Source organism: Ochotona princeps, chromosome 26 (assembly GCF_030435755.1).
Source record: "Ochotona princeps isolate mOchPri1 chromosome 26, mOchPri1.hap1, whole genome shotgun sequence".
Lineage (NCBI taxonomy): Eukaryota > Metazoa > Chordata > Mammalia > Lagomorpha > Ochotonidae > Ochotona > Ochotona princeps.
Window position 1 is genome coordinate 17,693,869 of NC_080857.1, and position 22,976 is coordinate 17,716,844.

Below are 22,976 nucleotides of genomic sequence, written 5' to 3' on the forward strand. Positions count from 1 at the left end.
TGGAATACCTCTACAGAGGGAAGCATCAGATTAGGAAGGAAGGTGGCCAACTCTTGGACCCTGCATACTAGAGTCCCTAGGGTATAGTTCTGAGGCAGCCCGGCTGGGAGACACACCTCAGGCCTCAAAACATGTGACTGTGCTTGGCTCCGGTCACTTTCTCTTCTGGAGAATGGCCTGCAATTAATCTCACTTATTACCTCTGAAAAGTAACAACAGAGGAATGGCTGGCCAAGTCCAACTCCAAAGTGTCTAGGGAACTGCAAGCTCCATGGCCAGGCCTCAGACTGTCTGGGCAAGTCGTGGGCTCTCTGCCTTCCTCTCCCACAACAAAGCCTGGATGGGGACTCCAGACAGACCAAAGGAACCAAGGGATTTGAGGAGCTGGGCTGAGCTCACACTGACCCAATGAGAGACGACAGCCCCGAGGCTACATCTTGGGGTGGTTTCAAAACAGGGGGGAGACAAGGAGTAGGAGGGGGAAGAACAAGGCTGTCTGGGGAAAACTTGTGTGATCCATAAAATTGAGAACAATAGCAACACAATGGGGAAATGAAAAAGAACACTATTTGCAGAATTCTCATGAGTCACCCATTTTCGTGCCTGCAGCTACCAAGTCCCTGAGTTCTCCAACACGCCGAGATGAAAGCAGGGTCAGCAACAGGATTCTCATTCTCTTTACATCTTCTTCAGCTCCCAGGGCAGCCCACAAGTTCAGTGAACTATCAGAGTTTCCCGGCCCTGGAATCCACTGTCACCACTTCAGAAAAGTGAGTAAGAGTCCCTTTGAGTTTACTTAGTGCCCACTTCCAGGGAGATCAAACTGCTTTCCAGGCAACCTCAAGGCTCTCCCAACAGGCTGGTTTATGTGTAAGTATACTTGCTCAATATGAAGCTTAAATGAATGGCTCAGGGTCACTTAGTGTCAAAACCAATCACAAAACTCGCATCTCACAGCTACAATCCTCATCTCCAACCAGCTAAGTCACTCTTTCTACAATGGAAGAACAGTAAGAGACAAAATAAATACCCATAAACCAGTGACTGAGCAGGTAGAAATGGAAGTCAGACTACAGCACTGCACAGGGTGTCCGCTGTGGGTCGGGTGGGTGGCCCCACATTGCAGACTGGTCTGGAAGCACCTCTGACGTGTTCAGTGCCGCCACCATGCAATGGCCCCTGGGAACTCTGTGTGGAACTGGACTCTCCAGGCCGAGCCTCTAAGCCGTTCTGGCAACCAGAGGTTACTTGAGGGCAGAGGAAGATTTCTCAAGGCCACTCTGGAATAGAAACAGATCCGAAGCTGGGCCTTGTGCTTGAGAGGAGGATAAATGAGGGCTGCTGGGAGGAACTGCCACCCTCAGGAAGGAAAAGAACAACGTCAAGGGAAAGGCAATGTCATGGGGGGCTGCTTTATGACACTGCTATGGCTCTGACGTGAGCCCTGCAAGGTGTCATGGAAGGGCAGTGTTGAGGACACAGCCTGGCAGGCACAAGGCCACTCTGAACCTCACAGATCTACCACCTTGGGTCTCGGTACCGTCAGGCGCTGCCAGGAGAAAGCTCTCAGCCTTGCCATACACAACTTTATTAAAAGTTTGTGGGTTGCTTTTTTTCTTTCCCTTTTTCCTCATTCCACCTACAAGCATAAAAAGTGCTAATGGTCTTCTTCTCCAGAATGTGTAGTTCTGACATCTTGTTTACAGTATGGAAAATGCCTGTAGCCTTGTCATAAGAGATAATATGGCCAAGACTGCAGTGAAAATGTTTTCCATAGAAACAAGGCCATGATTTGAAAATGAAAATGGAATATTTGGAAACATTTTACACGGAAAATAAAGTTCTGTGGTATAAACAGAGTTTCATTTTTACGACTTATGTTTTAGGAATGCGGTTACTCTGTAGATTATAAATCACCCGAAACAGACGGTTCCCGTGAAGAGAACTGTGTGGAGGGTTTCTTGTCTTGATTCCCTGCTCATGACTGTCTTTTCATTCCCCCATTGAGATGAAATTTTTCACCCTGTCTACAAGGACCCATGGGTGTGAGAAACATGGACACAATATGCTTCTATTTCTGTTATACGTGGAGAGCGTGCATGATTTGCAGATGAGATCTTTAAGTAATAACCCTTACTTGACAACAGCTAGGTCTTTCTTTCATGCCTAGATCCTCCATTGTCCCACCCAAGATCAGGGCAGGCACTGTCTAAGCAGCAGAGGCAGGATGTATGAGTGCGGGTATCAGGATGTCTCCTCTGACTTATCGCACGGCTGCTCAGAAGATTATTGGAATGTTGTTCTCGAGCAGCTCATGGGACTCAGGGACTGGTGCAAATGAATCCATATTTGATAAACTGGGTTCCATTTTTTACTTGAAAAAAAAAAAAAAAAACAAACAGAGGTGCTTCAAATATGGAGACCAGAATTCAGCACAATAGTTTCTTTTTAACTGCTTCTTTTATGGCCAGAACCTATTTGGAGTTTATCCTCTGTCACATCTCTCAATATATACAAGAAATTTCCTTCTCACTTCCCAAGTGAATATTACTCCTGGGTCTGACTGAGTCTTAATACGTATCCTAGATGGAAATATAAGTAAGTACATCCTTCAAAAGCAGAATCCAATACAGGACAAGGTATAAATATATATAGTTAAATCTACCCTTCCCCTACAAAAAACCAGAGAGGAGACAAGGCCCAGTAGATGAGAATGCTAGCCATAAACAAGGATTCTAATCAACAATTTCGAGCATAAATTCTCGTGCCTTCAGTAGATGTGGTTTGCTCAGCAGCTTCAGGTCTTTCCTTTTCATTTGGCTTTGTTGACAACTGTCTCACAAAACAAGAGATTAGGGCCCAGCGCAGTGGCCTAGCAGCTAAAGTCCTAGCCTTGAGCACGCTGGGATCCCATATGAGCACCAGTTCTAATCCTGGCAGCCCGGTTTCCCATCCAGCTCCCTGCTTGTGGCCTAGGAAAGCAAAAGAGGATGGCCCAAAGCCTTGGGACCCTGCACCCACATGGGAGACCTGGAAGAGGATCCTGGCTCCTGGTTTCAGAACGGCACAGCACCAGCCGTTGTGGTCACTTGGGGAGTGAATCATCGGACAGAAGATCTTCCTCTCTGTCTCTTCTCGTCTCTGTATATCTGACTTTGTAATAAAAATAAATAAATCTTAAAAAACAAAAGAGATTAGGCCCACAGGACTTGGGTGGGTGCAGAAAGCGCATGTGCCACTCTGAGGACACAGGTCATCCCTGCACAGCTCATATCAGCGCTGGGGCCCTGCACGTACCTGGTTCCGGGCGGGCTGGAGTGGCTCTCGGGAGTGTGGGGGTCTGGCTGCATGGACCATGTTGGTCCACTGGGGCTGAGGACAGGTCTGAGGGTTGGGGGTGTCGAAGCACTGCTTCTGTTCATGATGCCACTTGCCAAATTCAGGTTTGTTACCTAGAAATGAAGGCAGGGAGATCACCTGAGTTTATAGCACTTTAGAAAAGGACCGGTGTAAACATGTGGGAACAATCAAAGCCAAGTCCAGGAGATGCTGACTCATCTGAGCTGAGGCGGGGGCTGGGACCACGGCGCCCAGAACAGTCGGCTGCTGGGCACACAGAGCAGAGGCCATGGGTGGGTGCCAAGTTAGAAAATGCTTTTCTGCTCCTACAGCAGGCAAGGCACTGCTCTGTGCTAGTCCCGTGAAAAACAAAGGGCTACAAAAACAACAAGGATTTACTGAGTTTCCACTCTGCCAGGCTATGTTGCAAAAAAATTTTTTTTTTTAAAAGAGGCAAAGACCTAGCCTTTGTGGTCCTTACTTCCACATTCAGAAGTTCCAGATGTTCCATCAGTGTTAGTTATACATAATTATTATCAAAACTATAAAGAACCCACAGGTTTAGAAAAAAAGCAGGAGCTGATATGATGGTGTAGCAGTTAAGCCACTGTGTGCGGGGACACATCACACATCATAGCACCAGTTTAAGTTCCGACGGCTCTGCTTCTGATCCAATTCCCTGCTAACATGCCCGGGAAAGCAGCAGAAGACGGTCCAAGCCGTTGGGGCTCTGCTACCCATGCTGGAGACCAGGACAGAATTTCTGATTCCTGACTTCAATCTGGCATTTGCAGTCATTCAGGAAGTGAACCAGTAAAGGGAAGTTTTCTGTCTCTCTTCTTCTCCCTCTCTGTCACTGTTACGATACCTTTCAAATAATCTTGAAAATTAGAAGACAGTCAATGGAAAAAATGAGTACTGACCTAAAAAAAAATAATGCACAGAGAAGACTATGACTAGCCAATTAAATACTTACAACTTGTTATTTCATCTGGTAATAGTAAATAATAAGAAAGTAAAGCAAATTAACAAATAAACACAAGTTATATGGCACTACTTTTGTGCATTACACTGATACACAACCATAAAAGATAATCTCCAATGATGGTAGGTGGTGAGAGATTAGAGAAATACTTCTACTACAGGTGTGACTACAAATTGGTGGAATCTTCCTAGAAATTAATTTGGTCATGCATCACTAGAATAGATTCCATCTGTATACTCTGGTGCTACAAATTGGACTCTAGCAAGTACATGAAAAAGTTCCTACATTTGATTAATGGTGTTGGCTATTACCACCGCTGCTAATAACCATCAGATCTTATGAGGTGTCATGCGCGGTGTAAACAGCACATACACACATTTCACTGAGAGTGGCAAAGTTTGATATGAAGTACTATTACAATCCTCACGATATAAGGCAAGAAACTGAAGCCTAGGACTTCACTGGTGTCTAGCAGCGAAAGGGGAACTTGGATTTGAACCCCGGAATAGTGGGCTCCAATGTCTATGTCCTTACTCAATACACTATCCTGTGAACAAACATTAAAGAGCAAGCATATTTCTAATACGGAAAAACGGAGACGATCGAATGGCTAACAACACACGAGTATTATTCTACCCATGAGGGACATTTTTTTCATAAATACTTAATGATAATAGGAAGATGTTGATGTCTCCAGTAAAAAAAAAAAAAATCACAAAACAGTATTACATAGACAATAAATCCAAATTTCCTTATATCCACACACACTTATGCACAGGAACACACTGCTAAAGACTGAAAATGAAAATCCTGCACATAAATGGCACCTGTGGGATTGGTTTTCTTCACTGAACATGCTGTCTGCATTGCCCAAGCAATCCCAAGCACGTGTTTTAGTGCTGCCAGAACAAACACAGCTGCGAGGTGCTGTGCACAGAACCCGCGAGATGTGGGAGCACTGGAGAAGGACAGCAGAGTGGGAGCCCTGAAGATGTTGAAGACATAAGGTTGAGTGCAGGGTCTCAGGTGTGAGAGATACAGAGGAGTTGTGGCAGCCAGAATGCAGGACATGGAGAGCCTGAGGCAGGTGACGTCCTGGAATACGATCCAGGTACTAAATAATTCCAACATTTGCAAATCAGAGAATTTTGGATTAAAAAACAAAAAAACCTGAACATCCTGGGGTGGGGAAAAAAAGCAAAGTCATTTTTAGCAACACCATAGTGTTTCATTCCTAGTTACAGAACTCAGTAAGTGAAAACAGTTCAGGACTGTGTCTTCACACCAATCATAGGACTCAAAATATTTCTCTTGGAAAGAAAGTTGCTTCCCACAGGTCAGGAGCCATCTCTGGCGCCTGCATTCTGCGTGGGCTGGGGTGTGGGGCACTGGCTGCACCCTCCAGTGTGGACCAGGCCTGAACAGCAGCCTCCAAGACCAGCACAATTTATCGTTTCTGACCCTCGTCCCTGCTGCTACCAGGGGGAGTGGAAAGGCTAACTAAAGACAGGGAAGACAGACTTAGCAAATTTGGGTCCTGGATCCTCTCTGGCCCCTAGTCTTTCTGAAGTGCTTTATCCTTTGTCCTACACCCTAGAGACCATACAGGTCAGGCTGCAACAATGAATCAGGCTCCCTCAGGGCTGACTCACTCCAGCCGCTTACCAGTCCCTCCTCTTTGCTGCCCTGATCTCCAGCTTTAACCCATCAGACAGGATCATGTGCTTGTAACCGCACTGCTCACTGACAAAGTTCTCCATGATAACTGCTCCTCTGATTACAGCCACGGGCAGCTGTGCCAAAAATCTTCAGGAGGCTTAATAATCATTTACAGTGGATTAGAAATAAAATAAACAAAATAGGCGCACTTGACCATGTTTAGTATAAATGGTATAGTTAGGAGAGTAGTGGATGGGAAGTAGATTTGGCAAATCTTCTATCTTTTGGCAAGGCTGTCTCTGATATAAACATGATTTACATCCTGACAGCTAACATGCATTGAACACTCATTATGTGACATGTACTAAATGTCCTTGCATCACTTGTGCATTAGTGCAGTTGATCCTCAGCAATGAGGTATAACTAAGAGTTTTTGAAAACAGCATCAGATACAGATCTCAAAATCTTACTTTTTTAAAGATTTATTTCTTTTTATTGGAAATTTGAATTTACAAAGAGGAGGAGAGACGGAAAGATCTTCCATTTGCTGGCTCACTCCCCAAGTGGCCACAGTGGCTGGAGCTGAGCTGATCCGAAGCCAGGAGCTCCTTCTGGGTCTCCATGTGGGTGCAGGGTCCCAAGGCTTTGGATCATTCTTGACTGCTTTCTCAGGCCACAGGCAGGGAGCTGGAAGGGAAATGGAACAGCCGGGATACGAACCAGTGCCCATACAGGATCCTGGCAGATGCAAGGCAAGGATTTAGCCACTAGGTTATTGTACCGAGTCCTCAAAATTTTATTTGTTAATGATTTATTTATTTAAAAGACAGAGTGACAGAGAGAGAGGGAGCGTACAGGCAAGATCCTCTCTCCCTAAATGGCCACAACAGCTAGGTCTGGGCCAGGCCAAAGCAGGAGGCAGGAACTCCATCTCCCACAGGGTGGCAGGGACTCAAATATTTGATCATTTAAGGGAAGCTGCTGGGATTAGAGGGCATTTAAATACATGATGCCAGCACCGCAACTGATAGCTTATCCATAACACCAACCCCCAGACCTCAATTTGTGAAAAGTTATGCAGGGATTGATAAAAATGATACCAGCTTTTTCTTCTTTCCCTACATTTCATTTTCCACTTGTTATCCTTCATCAGAGAATACCAAAGACGTGAGACAAAGAAAAGGATTTACAGTTTTTTCTTGGCAGGTAGAGGAGAAAGTGGCATGAACTCGAAACTAATTTTGATGATGGATTTTGTTTATTAATATAACATCTATTCTTTATTTCACAAATAAGGAAGATCTGAAGCCACTGTTTAATTCTGACACAAAAGCAAAGCTTCACTGTTATTTTGAGAAATAGTAAAAATGGTACTTCCTAAATAAGACTAAGGAATGAGAAAACTAAAGATCCTCAACTTTCTTCCCAATGGATTCCTGCTACCAATAATGGCTACCTGCCCTCCTGCCCCTATTTCAAATGTTCATTCCTGTGGTTTTACCTATAACTACACATGCCCCAAGCGCTGCTCCCAAGCCTCCCCAGCTGTCTTCCTAGGACATACAGTGCTAACAAGCAATTCAGGGCCAACTTGACTGTGGCCTCACAATCTTTCCACAGTTCTCCAAGCCACCTTCCCTGACCAATCACAACAGTTGTCCCAGAACAGCACTGTCCTAAGGAATGCTCTGAAATGGGAAAAGTCTGTGATGTGCCCTGCCCGACACAGAAACCAGCAGCCATATGTAGGTGTTATGCACTTGAAAAGCAGCCTGGAGTAAATGAGGAGCTGGATTTTAAAGTTTATGTAACTGAAATTTTAAAAGCTAGATGCAGCTAATGGTTATCTCTTTGGTTGTCACAGCTCTACAGCATTGCCCATATGTGTATGGAAGGCAGTACTAGGCTACATGGATCCAAGCATCATTTTGATCCTAGAACCACCTTCTTCTTGCCTAGTAAATGGAGGCCAAATCCCCCAGCACAACATCAGAACTTACTACTAACTCTCTAGGCCAGGCAATCAGGGACCAGACCTGCAGGTGCTTTTCCTGACAGGACAGAGGGAACCATCACCATAGCTTTCACCAGGCTGCATGCATGCCTCTGTCTAGCTACAGGTCCCCCGGCAACGGTAACAAAACTAGCTTTGATCAGACAAAAGCAGAGCCCTTATAGGCATCTGATAAGCAATGGTGATTAATGTAGCAATGCAAGAGACTTTTATAGAAGGCCAGCTTGCAGTATGTATAGAGGTAACACAACTCACAAGGCTGGTGGTTAGTCATATTAATGATTTTAGAGGGTATTAAAGTAGAAGTTGTAACCATAGGGCCAGGTGGCCTTCTCAGGGCCTATCAACAGAGTCTGTGCTACTAAATTTAGGAAGGTCAACTTGCAAACACCTGCCATTAGTCACAGAGGCGTCTGTCTGGGAGTAAGACAGTGGAGAGTTCAAAATCCATTTTAATTACTGGAATGTAAGTCAATTATCAACCTGATTGATCACAGATACCAATATCTTCCTGTGCAAAAGGCAGTAAATGCATTCAAGACTTTCAGAATTCTATGTTTGGACCTTCAAAATGTTCCACCACAAATAATTTTATGCAAAGATGACTTTTAGATTCCATTCTAATAAGAGTCGCAACAAAATCCTATTAACTTGGATGGTGGCTAGATCTAATGAACACTTAAGTTTGTTCTAGGTATTGCTCTAAGCACAGTACATGTGTGATATATGCATAGTTAACTCATTACATGTTGATGTCTGGTTTTCCTGAGGCAAGCTCTCTTCACCTTCTATTTTTAGTCACTGTAACTTCTGCTACCTGGTACCACCAATGCTTCTTACCACTTTGCTCTGGGGACCAGCAACATCTGCATTTGCGGGGACTTGTTCTAATCCCAGCAGCATCTCGGCCCAGTCCCAGCCACCCAAATATGCATTTAGTGAGATCCACAAGTAATGTGCTTATTCTGTGAAGTCTGAGCAACACTTGTGACAAGAGATGGTGGAGAGGGAGAGGAGGGATGATCAAAGAGGAACCCTGCAACACTTTCCCTCCCTCCGAGACAAAGCACAGGGGAGGTAGCAGAATAGGAGCAAAAGGGAGAGGGAAGGTATTTCATCAGGGTCTTTAGGTGCCCCCATTTTCTGGTACTGTTCAGAGGCTCTGATGGTCAAAGCAGCAGCCAATAAATATGCCAAGGATACAAAACTGGTGAAACAGGTACAGGTGTAAAAATTCCAAGACTACTTGTCCAGCTGCCTTAAGAAATAATATTCATTAAAAAAATCCAAAAAACATTGCAGCTAAAAACAATTCGTTTGTTAGTCATGCCTCCATCGCTGTCTTCCCCTCACTGGTTAGCTAAGGAGAGCTGCCCGCGGGAAACAGGGTCATCACGAGACCTACACCGGAGCTTGGGGCCTGCTTGGCAGATGTTTCCTTCACATCTTATTTTCCTCTTTCACTCCCACTCTTTTGGAGTCACTTATCCAGATGTTTCTCACCCATTCCCTGCCTCATGTCCATTGCCACGGTGACCTCAGTGCATTTTTTCTCTCAGTACCAAAAACACTGTTTATTTTAGAGGAAGCCTTCCGAATAAGGCAGGTGAGCAAATATCTGACTGTGTGGGGTAGGGACGCATCACATGCATTCCATCTAGACAGGTGTTTAAATTACAGCGGGAATAAATACAGGTGATGGATTGAAGAGGGGGTAGGAGCAACACAGGGAGGAGGCCAATTTCCGGGGCCTGGCCTGCCCAAGTGTTACTGCTTGTTACTGCCATTTGCTAAAAGAGGAGTTCTGTTGCCAGTGCTATAATTAAAATATGATGGTATTGCCTGGATGGGTCCTATTCTCACCATCTGCCAAGAAGAGGGTCTGGGACAGTCCTAACTACAACTCTGTCACTACAGCCATGTGCTCTAAGACAGGCTACAGTCCTGAATGATCAAAAGAAAGCCCAATAAATCATCATTGAACTGCCTAACACAGACAGGGCCTTGGGTATGTGCCCCAGACAGAACTGGGGCCTCCATCATCAAGCCATGCAGGCATTTACAATCCACCAGGAGAGATGAGACGCCTAGATCAAAAACAATATTCAAGACCTCCAGAACATGGCAGTGCTAAGGAAACTGCAGGATAGCCTCTGAGATGGACTCACAGGAAGAGATGGGAGTAAGGAAAAGGCAAAGTAACAATGCAGAGACAGAGAGAGAAATGCAGGAAGAACACCTGGGGAAGGCAGAGTTATTGAATGTGGTGAAAGCTTGGCACAATGTTAAGTCATGAAAAACAGAAAAAGACTTCAGGGAGGCTTTTGAATGCCAGATGAGTAACTGTCAGCAGACGATAGGTGCTTGCTCAGGCTGCCGCTAGAGCAGTGCCAGACCAGGGTCGTGGGTAAAGCAAGACAACCTCGCAATGTTCTCCAGGAAGGATGGCGGGGGGCTCATGTCGGCAGAAGGCAGGATAGTCAGACGACTAGCCAAAGGCTGATTTTTTGGCCTCTTCTCCTTTCTCCCTTAGGCCAGGAGGGTTGCAAGGCCTAAGAGTGAGGCACTCACTGGCTTTGCAATCTAATGATACACGCTTGTGAGCGCAGGTGTTCACTGATGACGTGCTCTTTGGGGATTGGTTGCTTCTTGCGTGTGTCTTCCCATGCAGCTGGCAAGGCAAGATGGAAGGGAAGGTCATGGGGCTATTGCTGTGGCACAGTGGGTAAAGCTGCTGTGTCTACGATGCCAGCATGCTGTAGCAGCATCAGTTCAAGTCCTCTGTATGCCATATCTGATCCAGCTCCCTTACTAATGATCCTAGAAAAACTGCAGAAAATGGCCTAAGTGTTTGGGCCCCTGCACGCATGTGCGAGACCTGGATGAAGTTGGCTTCAGCCTAACCCAATCCTGGCCACTGTGGCCATGTAGACCTACAGATGGACAATGTCCTTCTCTCTCTCTCTCTTCCTCTCTGTCAGGACCACACACTGCCATCCCAGGTCACTGCAGACAGTAACTGCAAACAGGGATTAACAGAAGGCTTTTTTTCCTGGAAGTGCCTCCCTGGGCATCCTCTTTTAATTTCAAGGTACTGAGTTCTGGATTCTAGCCACAACTGTCTCTAAATCAATGTTTAATTTGCCACAAGCGTAGCAAGTTCCAACCCCACCAAAGAACAAAAAAGTCCAAAGTCACATTTAGAGATGGTGAGGTTTTTAGTAGATGTATGGGAAGACAACAGGAACTACAAAAAAAAAAAAAAAAATAGGCCTCAACTCTCCCAGCATACAGAGCCAACACTAGTACCTGCCTCTGTGAGTGTGCCTGATTGACCCTAGGTGCTAGGTATTTGCGGTTCTCTACAAATACAAGGGTATAGACCTTCACCTGACTGGGCTCAGGCTTTTACATATAACTTCGACTTAAGAAAAAAAAAAAAAGATTTGTTTGAAAGGCACAGTGTGAGAGAGAAGCCTTCCATCTATAGGTTCGCTTCCCCAGATGGTTACAACAGCAGTGGCTCAGATAGTCAAGAGCCAGGAGCTTCTTCTGAGTATCCCACATGGGTGGCAGGGGTCCAAGTACTTGAGTCATTTTCTGTAGTTTTCTCAGGTGCATTAGCAGGTGCTGGATTGGCAGAGGGGCAATCAGGACTTGAACCAACACCTTTAAGGGATGCCAGAACTGCAAGCAGCAGCTTAATCCACTATAAGACATGCTGGCTCTGACTTTTTGTTGTTGTCATAACACAGCATCAAGGCTTACTATTGCTGCTTGGGAAAGTCAAAATCAGCAAATACATATGCTATGAAAGGAGAGGCAAAAATGAGAAGCTTCTTCTGTGTTTGATCACCCCACTCTAATGTCACAGTTTTTTCTTACAAAGGATCTCCCTCAGGTGTAAAAGTTGTAAAAGAGGACCCAGCGCAGTAGCGTAATGGCTAAAGTCCTTGCCTTGTATGCACCAGGATTCCATATAGGCTCAAGTTCATGTCCTGGCTGCTCCACTTCCTACCCAGCTCCGTTTGTGGCCTGGGAAAGTAGCAGAGGATGATCTGAAGCCTTGGTACCCTGCACCCATGTGAAACACCTGGAAGAAGGTCCGAGTTCCTCACTTCAGATCAGCTCAGCTCTGGCCATTGTGGTGACTTAGGGAGTAAACCAGTGGATGGAAGATCTTTGTGTCTCCTTCTCTCTATAAATCTGACTTTCCAATAAAAATAAATATTTTAAAAAGTTGTAAAAGAAATTCTGGAGATGTGAATGCCAAGCTTCATGCCATGCTTCACACTGACTGTGTGATAAGTTCAAGTTTACTTGCCTATCTGACCCCATAGACAGCAAGCTCCTTTAAGAGAGGCTGTATCTTATTGTCCCATTCCCAGCAGCACCAAAGGCACCTATATTCCAGCAGTATCCACAGGCATGGACTCCAGGACAGCCCCTCCTGCCACCAGATACTCAAATCAGGGTGCTGATGTCCCTTACACAAAATGGTTTAACATTTGCATGGACAGTTAGGTGACACACGTGCACTGTGATCCTTTAAATCATCTCTACGTTGTTTACTATACCTGAAACTCTCTAAGTAGCTCTTTATGTTGTATTGTCTACAGGATGGTGACAAGAAAAATTTCTACACATCTTTGCTATAGACACGAGTTATTCTCCCAAATAGGTATGACCCCTGGTTGGCTGAAACTGCAGATGCAGAACCCACAGACAGAGTGCTAACTACATACAGTACATACATTAAGTGAACTTCAGCCAAACAGGGCCTACTAAACAATTCTGCAGGATTGGACCCTCCTTCCTATAACACACACACACACACACACACAGTCCCCAGTGAGCAGTTTCACTAGGGAGCAGCAAAACGGTGAATGTTACCAGAAGACAAGCAAGGCAATTACAAGGTCAAATTGCTCCTTTCTTTTTTTTGCACAGTCCACAAAGGAGGGACTATGTGATTGGAGGAGATAAAATGCTCAGTGAACAGAGTAGGGGAAGGTGAGTGTTGCCCTGACTGGTGTCTTGCATGAATTCAAGGGAGATCCTGCCTGGCCTGGAAGTCTTGGGGCGAGGCTTTCAAGTGGCTGAAATAATGGCTGTGACACACAGAGCTGTTTCTGCTCTGCATGATGAGCGGGGTGGATCAGTTGCTTCAAACTGCCAAGGTCTGACAAACCACTTGCAACAATTCACTCAGACTAACCTGAGGCTCACTGAGGCTGGCCACAAATTTTAAGTTTCTTCTGTAACAAAATGGAGGTGGGAATCCAACAGCACAGATTAATTAACCACCATGTAACAGGTGAGCAACTGGCGATGGTCTCACTACAGTTTGTCATAGCTCAATTTTCCTTATTACAGCATGATCCATTCCCGAAAAGACAGAGAGAGAGAGAGAGGATTCTTTTCTCAGGCAGTCTAGGAATGATTTTCAAAAGATTACAGCATTAATTCAACAAATAGTTACCAGGCACCTACCCTGGGCATGGCATGCAATTGAGCATTGGCTAGAACAAAGGAAAAACTAACCCTTGCCCTCCAGGAGATAACAGCTTAGCCAGGGGATCCTGACCGAAATATGTCAAGAATGTGTGATGCTAAAAAAAAAAAAAAAAAAGGTCACAGATTTGGAGTTTGGACTAGATTATTGACATTAATACACACTACCCTGGAGTTCTCACGGGCTCTTGGAGACCATTGGCCCAGGGGGTGACAAGAGGGAGCCTGGTTGGGAGGCTTCTAGAAATTCTCTGTAACTGAATGCACAGTGCTGAGTCTGAGTGTTCTCCTTTTATCAGGAGGATAAAGAACATGGCTTTCCTTCTAAAAGGGATCCCTGTCCCCCCAAAAAGCCTAGAAGTCTTGGGCTGAAATGAAGTTACAGTTGCCTAGATGTAAATTCATATCATCCTTGGACTATATCCATATCATCTGTATCTATCTCCCTAGTACTGCGGACCCAAGGAAGTAACAGTAATGCCTCAAATGATGGATTGGGTACCTGGCACCCAGCTTCCAGCTTTGTTTGACCTGGTTCTAGTCCAAGACATTGCAGTTTATATATGAGGATTGAACCAGCAGACAGGAGCATATGTTCTCTTTTATTTCTCTCTGTGTGTCTCTCAGAAAAATTAAATGGAAAAGCACCCATCTCATAGAGTTGAAAAGATAACTGCGTGCACAGCTCTCAGCACAGTGCCTAGGACAAAGTAGGCATCTGATTAGGATCAGCTGCTTTAGTGTGTGGCCAGGTGTGATTTTTTTCCCAATTAAAAAAAAAAGAGTAAAACAGCAAAAGTTTTGAAAAAGGCAATAAAATTGGCAAAATGCAGAAGGAAAATTCTTTTTGGTTTAGCTAGCATGTGTTAAGTAGCTACCACGTGCTGAATCCTGCCCTGGGTGATAGCTGGAAAGAACAGCCATCATGTGCCTTAGAGCGGAACAGGAAAGAAGAGACAGAAATAACTTTCACAGATTTGTTCTACAGAGTTTCTAGCAAAGGACTGGAGAAGCACAAAAGACAGAAGCATGACTTTTGTCTGCAGCAGGAGCGGGTTCTCATTTATTTGTTCAAAAATACGTATTGAAGGTATAGTATATATCCCATGCTGGAAGGAACCAGTGAAAAACTGGACATGACCTCACCCTCAACCATCCTCCCAATCAGTACATTTACGCGGTACAGTCATCCCTTACACCCACAGAGAACCGGTTCAGATCTCTCCTGAGATAACCAAATCTAAGTTCTGAAGTTCCTTAAACCAAATGCCACAGCTTTGGACACAGTTGATGATCATCTTCCTGAATATTTGAAACCATCTCCAGATGATTTATTATACTTAAAATCATGTAAATGTCATAGAAATAGCTGTTGTAGTATATTATTTTAAGTAAAAGTTCAGTACAGAGGCAATTCAAGCTTTCCCCCACTTTTTTGCCAGTCTGGTTGGTGATTCCCTGGATGCAGAACCCATAGAGCTGGAGGGCAACAGTACCAGTTGTGAGTCAGGTGGATCAGTGACAAAGGCCACTGCTCTTTAAGGCACTCACTGTCTATCAAAGGAGAGCAAGACCCACTCTGACACCCACCCACAGCATGCCAGTAACAAGGGCACTGGCACACTGATGAGTTAAGTGGCACCCATTGTGAGTGGGTCACAGGTGCGCATGAGATGTAGTGCCAGGAATGTCAGCCAGGCAAGGACCGCATGCTCCAGGCCACAGCAACTAGCAGAAGTTCTGATTCAGTCTCACTGAAATGGGCTGGAGAAGCCTCCTGGAGCAAGTGCGACAGGAAGGCTCTGAGTGCTATTTCCTAGCCTGGGTTACATTCCGGAGGCAACACGAAGTCTCAGGAGTTTGCGGCGGATGATTCTCATGATCAGACTTGGGATTTAAAAAGAGTCCTTTGGAGCAGAGACTAGGGTGGACAGGCTGGGAGGTGACTTTAGAGGTCACTGCAGCTGTCTGTGAAAACAAGACAGGTGGCAGAAAAGGGAAAGAGACATAGTTCAGAGATGCTGGCAGGACAGCAAATGTGAGGCTTGGAAACTGCTGGGCAAAGAAAGGATGAGGAGACCAGGAGTCCCGATTAGGAACCCCTAACCCCTTGGAGCCTCAGTGTCACCAGTATAGACGAGAAAGAGCAGAGAATTGGCAGGGTCTGAAACGCTGACTGCTTTGCTGAGTATTTTTGAAATACACAAATATTTTAGATGCTGATCAATACAGACAGGTGGAAATATCCAGTGAGAAGCTGGATATCTGCATCTGCCACATGCAGAGATGAAAACTAAAGATGCACATTTTGGAGAATGTGCACAGAGAAGCATAGATGAAGCTACAGGAAAAGAAAATGTATTCCCGCCCCTGCGAGGGAACCAGAGGAACAAAAGAGATTTTCTAAGGATCAAGGCCTGGAATACAGAGTTCTCCTGGAGGACACCTCCGAGAACCAGGGCACGGAGGCCCAGGTGTCACCTTGACTTCTGTAATCAGAGTGGCCAACATCAGCTCTGGACACTTGCCTTCTGATATATCAGGAGATTTCTCAACAATGCTGATAAAGATGAAGGTATGAATATTCTCAGAGGAATGAGTAAAAGTGTTGGCGAAGCTAAGGGGCACGTATGGGTGGGAGGTGATCAGTAAGAATGTTGCACCCTAATGAAGGATGGGCACCAAAGGCAGGTGGCTGAAGGTGGCGATTCCAGCATCATTTGTGTGAGCTAAAAGAGAGCTAGGCAAATGCTGAGAGTGAAGTCAGGCTGCCAGAAGCTTGGTGACATAAGCACTCGCAGGGTGGCAGAGTAAAAGAAGATTCTCTGAAACAAGAGACCGCAACAAGGCATTAAAGGAAATGGGAGGTCAAAGTCTCAAGAGACACAGAAGTGCTAGGGAATCTGGGTCAACTGGAGCTGGGTCTGAGAACAGTGAGGCCCAGGGATGGAGGAGAGAGCCCTGGTACTGAAACAATTCCATTATACAGATGAGGAAATCCATGGATGCAGATTAAGCAGCTTTTCCAAGGTTTCACCGACTCAAAGAGTTTATACACTTCCAAAAATGAGAAAGGCATAAAACAAACAGTAACTCTTGCTACCAAGAGAATGCGGGGCCAAGGAGTCTAGAATGAGCCTACAGCCCAAAACTCCCAGCACAGAAGTACAGTAGTCCCAGGGCGGCCAGATACACTAAGGCAGCAAGAAGAAGGTTCTGAGGGTATGTCATCTGGTCACTCCTGGAGAACATCAGAAACCACTCTGCCTTAAAAGCAGCGTTTCTGAGACTGAGGTCTGGTTCAGAGCCACAGGGCAGCTTTATGCTGGCAGCTGGCACAGCAGGAGAGGGCACGAGGAGTCCCTCCACACAGAGCAAGAGGGGTTGCGTAAGCAAGTGTCTCGGGTCAGACGCTCAGTAGCTTTGCCTGGATCCTTCTCTAGGACTAGTTGGGAAAGTAACAGGCTAAAGAACGACAAAGTGAAAGGCAGGCAATACTTTCCTTTCCTGCTCTCCATCTAAATGAAAAATAGGAGTCATGCTAAGTGTCTCCTCCCTGCTCTGTATCTGTCAGCACATTTGCAGGAGGCCTGGCCACACTGCGGGCACTGGCTGGCCAGGGAGCAGGGCCTGACACAGCACATTCGCTTGCCTTCTGGTCCTCGCCTGGGTGGTCTGCTGTTATTCCTTTGATTAAACTCCCAGGCTGGAAGAACTGGAGCTGCTCCTAATGATAGCTGAGTCCTGAAATCTCACACTTGCCTTCATGGAGAGGGCCAGGGCTGCCTCGGATTCCCTGCCTCCCACTTCTCACCGCAGAGCTGGGCTAATTCGTCACATTTTTCTGTTCATGAACAGCGGTAACCACAAAGAGCAGCGCAGGCTGCATTCCCTCCCAACACCCAGTGAGACCTGGTGAGCAAGCCCAACTCTAGCCCCTCTGAACTTCCTCAACCGCCCCGCAACGGGCACACATGCTTGCAAAACACTCCCTTTCATCAATTTATCTGACAGGAAGAGAGGAAGAAGGTGAGAGTGAGAGAACCACAGCACCTCCCTGGCTCAGCAATGCACTAAGTACCAACCACCCTATTACCAAGACACTAGAAGTTCAACTGACATCTAACGCAAGTTCAGATCCCAGAATGGGAATCTGGTGGATTTTTAATTCTTTCTAAGTAAGACAGATTGAAAGGGGATGGGGTTGACTTCCCAACAGGATGGAGGCACTTTAGATTCCTACAGCATCAAGATGATATCACTTTGCAGGTTTTGCAGTTTAGAACGTGTGATGGGAGTTGAAAACATGTAACAACAAACGTTGGCTGCTTTTTGCTGCAAGCCCAAAGAAACTCTCCATGTTTTGGTGCTTCCAGCTGCTCAGACACTCCAGGAGGTGACTCAATGACATGAGTGCAGCTCATCGCTGGCTTAACCTTCCTTCAGGCCATTTCACCTGTCAAGATTCCATCCCATTCCACCACAGTCACAATGCTCTGCTCCTCCTTCCCGCATCATTCAACTGCTCACATCGAATGTTCCAGCTCTCCTTGAGTCCCAACAGTGTCCTTTGAAAGTCTTTGCCCGCCTCAAAACACAGGTACTGCTCAGCTCCAGCCGCTGCGCTCACTTGGGGAGTGAACCAACGGATGGAAGATCTTCCTCTCTGTCTCTCTTCCTCTCTATATATCTGACTTTCCAATAAAAATAAATAAATCTTAAAAAAAAAAAAAAAGAAAAAACACTAGGGACTGGAAAAAAAGAAAAAATTCACTGTCTCCCACACAGGGAGAGGGCTGAAGCAGGGCTAAGTCCATCCGAGGCTGACTGTTAGTTCTGACCAGAATTTCACACGGAGAAGCTGGGTAACGCTAGGGGGGCAGCGTGTCGCCTCCTCACAGCATGTACTTGAAGCACTTTCCAGCTTCATCTTTTTTTGTAGAGTTGATTATTTTTATAGAATTAGCAGCAGTTAAGGAAGCTGGCATACCAGAGACACAGGAAAAAAATACAACCGTGGAATTAAATTATAATTATTTCTTTGGAGGGCTTTAGCACCAGGCAGCATTAAGGAGGAGAAGATACAGCTTCTACTTCCAATTACAAGCTAGGAGGCTCATCAGCAAGAAACAAAGAAAAAGCACAGAGTTGCTGAAAGAGATCCAACATCATTGTGCTATAAGCTTGTCTATCAATTATAAGGAATCTTCTGCATATTCTTAAACATCCAGATTGCTGAATGAACCCAATAACATCACTTCTTTCAGCCTTTACTTCCCCCATCTATAAAATGGGGAAAATAAGGGACACTGGCACTTGGTGTTGTAGGCGAAGCCTCCAATGGTGGTTCTGGCATCCCAAATGGAAATCAGAAGATGGAAGATATCTTTATCTCTGTCATACCCTCAAACCCCCATGACTGACTTTCAAATAAAAGAAATAAATATTTTCTGAAAAAAAGGAGGGGAAAGCAATGTGTATCAGATAAGGGCAGCATGAAATACTTCATTAATCAGGACTCAAAAAATCATTCTGAGATCATAGAATGAAAGGGAATACAGTTCAGAAAAAAAAAAAAGAAAGGTAACATTAGGACATCTTAGTAAAAAAAAAATCTAAGAGTAAAATTCACTGGAAAAATTTACCAAAGAAAAATTATTTTTCAAGATTCTGTAAGATTATCTTTACAGCTGAACATGCAATTCCGTTTATTTGTGAGTTTTGTACAACATGGCCAGTAGCAGGGTAACCTCACAATGTCTGAAACACTAAAGTAATTATCTCCAAAGATGAAGAGGAATACTTTGATTCTTTGCCTCAAAATGAGCCATGACTCATTGAAGGGGCATTAGTATATAGGATCTAGTCAAGACAGATAAGGACAGAGTAGCTTGCCACGCCTCCTGTATCCCCGGATGGCCCCTACCTGCTGGGTGAGGAGACTGATGTGGCTAGACGGAGAGTACTGCCTTGCCGCCTGCCTCTCGGCCAGCCGCTGAAGTTCAGCCGTAACCATGCTTTGGTTGTACCGTTTGCCATACAAAGCAGCATCTTCTCCCTCTTTCTGTGTTTTGGTTGCTCCTGAATGATGCTTGCTTGGATGACATGAACCTGCTGTAAAAGATAAAAACTTCGAGCAGTCTAGGGCGAAAATCTCCCCAAAAACTAGAATGGCTACAGAGAGACCTTGGGTCAACAGAAACTTGACCGAATTGTGGGGATTTTAATCAACAGAAGGGAGCAACAAGTTACCTCAAAGGGTCACACAAAGAAAAACAACACATTATTACAATCTAGAGACCCTTGTTATTATCAAATCTTTATATGTATTGGTTTATGTTTTCGCTTACAAAGAGAGCTTCACAATGAAGGACTTTTGCCATATGTAGTGGGGAGTAACCAATGACAGAATATATTATCTTACTGGATTAAAAAAATATATCCAGGAAATTTATTATAATCCTTACTTGTTTTTGTTTTCATGTGACTGTAATGGTTTGTCATTCACCGTAAAATGATCCACAATATTTGCTCAATTTTATAATATACTACGAATATGAAAACACATTTCCCCAAAGAAGATAAATATCCAATAAATACATGAAAAACAATTGCCCACCAGCATTAACCTTTAGGGAAATTAGAATCACATTCGCAAAGAAAGACACGATCTCACACTGACTGGGCTAGGAAAAATGAAAAAGACAGCAAGTGTCTGGCGAGAATGTAGAGACACTAGATTGCTGGTGGTAAAATGGTGCAATGCTTTAGAAGACAGCTGAGTGCCCCACAAAAAAATGGAAACATAATTTCATTACACAACTCAGAAATGCACTCTAGCTGTACATCTAAGGGAAACAGCATTACATTAAATCCACACATAATTCATATACAAACGTACATAGTGGTATTATTTGGAATGGCCAAAAAGTGGAAACAAACCAAATGTCCACTAATTGATGGGAATATAAAAAAATACGGTGCCCATGCAGCACAGAATTCTTCAGCCAGGAGAAAGAATGAAGCTCTGGGACATACTACACCACAGCTGAAGGTTGAAAATGCTATGCTGAATGAAAGAAGCCATTCACACAAGGTCAATCTATAACAACAGAAAGAAAATCAGTAGTTGCCAAGAGCTGTTGGGAAGAAGAAACAGCCAGTAATTGCTAATTGATAGGGGACTTCTTTTGGGGATGATGAAAACTAGCGAATTAGGTAGTGGTATTTGTTGCACAGTTTGGTGAATATACTACAAACCATCGAAAAAGGCAAATTTTATGGAATGTGAATTGTATATCATTTGGCTGCTATCTAATGAGCAAGGGAAAACCTGACTGATAACCTAGGTCTACGTTATTTAAAATTAGATATTCTATTTAAGAATTATTCAGTTTCTTACACAGGTCATTTGTTAAATACACGGAAAAATAAAAATCTGTTTGATGTCAGGAATAATGACCTGGAAAAAAAAAAAAAACCGAATGCACTGAGCACATTCCTAAACCTACGCTTGTCTATGATATGGAAGCTTGCGTATAGGCCCCTGGTGAACAGAAGCCCAGTGCTATTCATCTCTTCATCTCCACTACCTTAAAGAAGTCTTGCTTCATTCTGCATCAGTGCTTGGTAGCTAACAGGCAAAACGGAAGACTCTGTATAATGCAGCCTGTGTCCTTCCACGTTTCTAAAGAAAGGCCAGGGGAAGAAATAGCATTTCTTCCTTAGCAAGCCAGAGACAGCTGACAGTGCAGGCTGCCTTTAATTTTCTCACTCACCTGCCTTGGCTGAAGAGGGACGAGACAATTTCTGGCTATAGATGTGCGCGGCACTTTGGAAGGAGGAAAAGGGGCCGATGGTGTAACTGCCTGATCGACAGCGTGGTAAGCCTGCTGGGCTTGGTACATTCTGTGTCCCAGAATGCATCAAGTGGGGAGCACTGTCGGGGACTGGGCTCAGCAAAACGGGCGGCTGGTGAGGCATGCTGGGAATTGCTGGAGGAAATTGTGCTAAGGAAGCATGGTGGCCCAATGCGGGCGAGAGGTCAGTGGAGGAAATAACAGATGACAAATGGGTGTTGGGAATTTTGTGGAGGGGAGCAGCTACAGGACCAGAGAAAACAGCAGAGGGAGGATTCGCATAGACTATTTTAGCTTCTTTTTCTGTCGAAGTGGTAAATCCTATCAAAACAAAAGCAAAAAACAAAATCATTTTAGGAGAAATGAATATATGATCTTCATAAGGCATCAACGAAAGAAAAGAAAAAGAACAGTAAAAGAATCTTAACATAAAAGAGAAATCATGACAAATACACACTTCAATGGTCTTCACCACTAACCTCACAAGTGCTGCCTATCAGAAACAATCAGCTTTCTACAAGCTGGAGTTGCAAATGCCCCCACAGGAACACAGTAGACAGCTTTTACCAATGCTAGGGCATCAGAACAAAGTTTCACAGTAATTAATTCCTCTCCCTCTTTATACCCTCCAAGAAAAGAAAAAAGTGTTCAGAAGTTCTACATTTAGGAAAATAAAGATTTTTTTTGGAGAGAAAATATGTTATCAGTAGATAAGATGATGTTTCAAGGGAAAGGAAGACAAAGAAGTCCTTTGGGGGCCATGTCTCATGCTTTCGAATTTTTTTTTTTTATTTTAGGACTCCATCAGAAAGTAGTAGATCCACGTGAGCAGGTTTGAAACCACTCACGTGATAGTTTGTCACAGTGGATTTCTGTTGCCTGTTGCTGTTTCGGCTGCTTAATTTTCACTTCCTCCACTGTCTCAGGGTGATCTGAAACAAGAAATAAGAAACACTGAACTCAAGTGCAAGAACACTCTTCTATATACAATTTTGTTTTCATGAACATAACACAAATGTTCATCAATGATGAGAAACATACCACATCCCACCACACTTCTCCTAGGACTGCCACTCCCATAGCCCTACTGAGCTGACAACCGACCAAATGGTTTCTAGCTCTCCTCAACCGTAGCTCCAGCTAACTGAACCAGGGAAAGCTACTGAAACCCATAGTAGTTGTCCATGAACTACCAACATGCTAGGACATGCCTAGAAAGGAAAATTGGTGAGGCTGGTAAGATGCTTCTGCCAGAAACTCAAACTGGAGGATCTAAGAGGCCAAGTTGGCTGATAGTACCCACTGAAGCTGAAGAGTCACAGCACAGGTGCGACAGGGCAGCTGCCATGAGGTGGAAAAAGGCAGCCCTATTATTTCTCCCTGCATAACAGTTGGACACTGCAATGGTTCTTTATCTTAAGCCCCTCAGCAGTCATACTTGAGAGCCTAATAAATTACTTTTTCTCTGAGTGGGTGTTTAGTGCAATGGTTAAGATGTCACCTGAGGGCCCAGGGTGCTAATCTAGTAGCTAAATCCTCATCCTGCATCCACTGGGATCACATGTGGGCACCGGTTCATGTCCCAGGTGCTCTGCTTCCCACCTAG

General features: G+C 44.6%; 1 protein-coding gene across 12 annotated transcripts in view; it reads right to left on the reverse strand.

Annotated features, from left to right (window-relative positions):
• The window catches only part of TTLL5 (tubulin tyrosine ligase like 5), a 216,119-nt gene that overhangs the window by 92,728 nt on the left and 100,415 nt on the right, over positions 1-22,976 (reverse strand). For 8 of the 12 annotated variants that reach the window (XR_009244284.1, XM_058655595.1, XM_058655600.1 and 5 more), the window contains 4 exons: positions 22,219-22,302; positions 21,290-21,691; positions 19,438-19,625; positions 3,298-3,452 (listed from right to left, as the gene is read on the reverse strand). Coding sequence is in view for 11 of the 12 variants with exons in the window: in XM_058655595.1 (XP_058511578.1) it covers positions 3,298-3,452; positions 19,438-19,625; positions 21,290-21,691; positions 22,219-22,302 (829 nt within the window). In the remaining variant the exon portion in view is untranslated. The remainder of the gene's footprint in view (positions 1-3,297; positions 3,453-19,437; positions 19,626-21,289; positions 21,692-22,218; positions 22,303-22,976) is intronic. The other 4 variants (XM_058655599.1, XM_058655604.1, XM_058655596.1 and 1 more) reach the window with 1 other exon arrangement.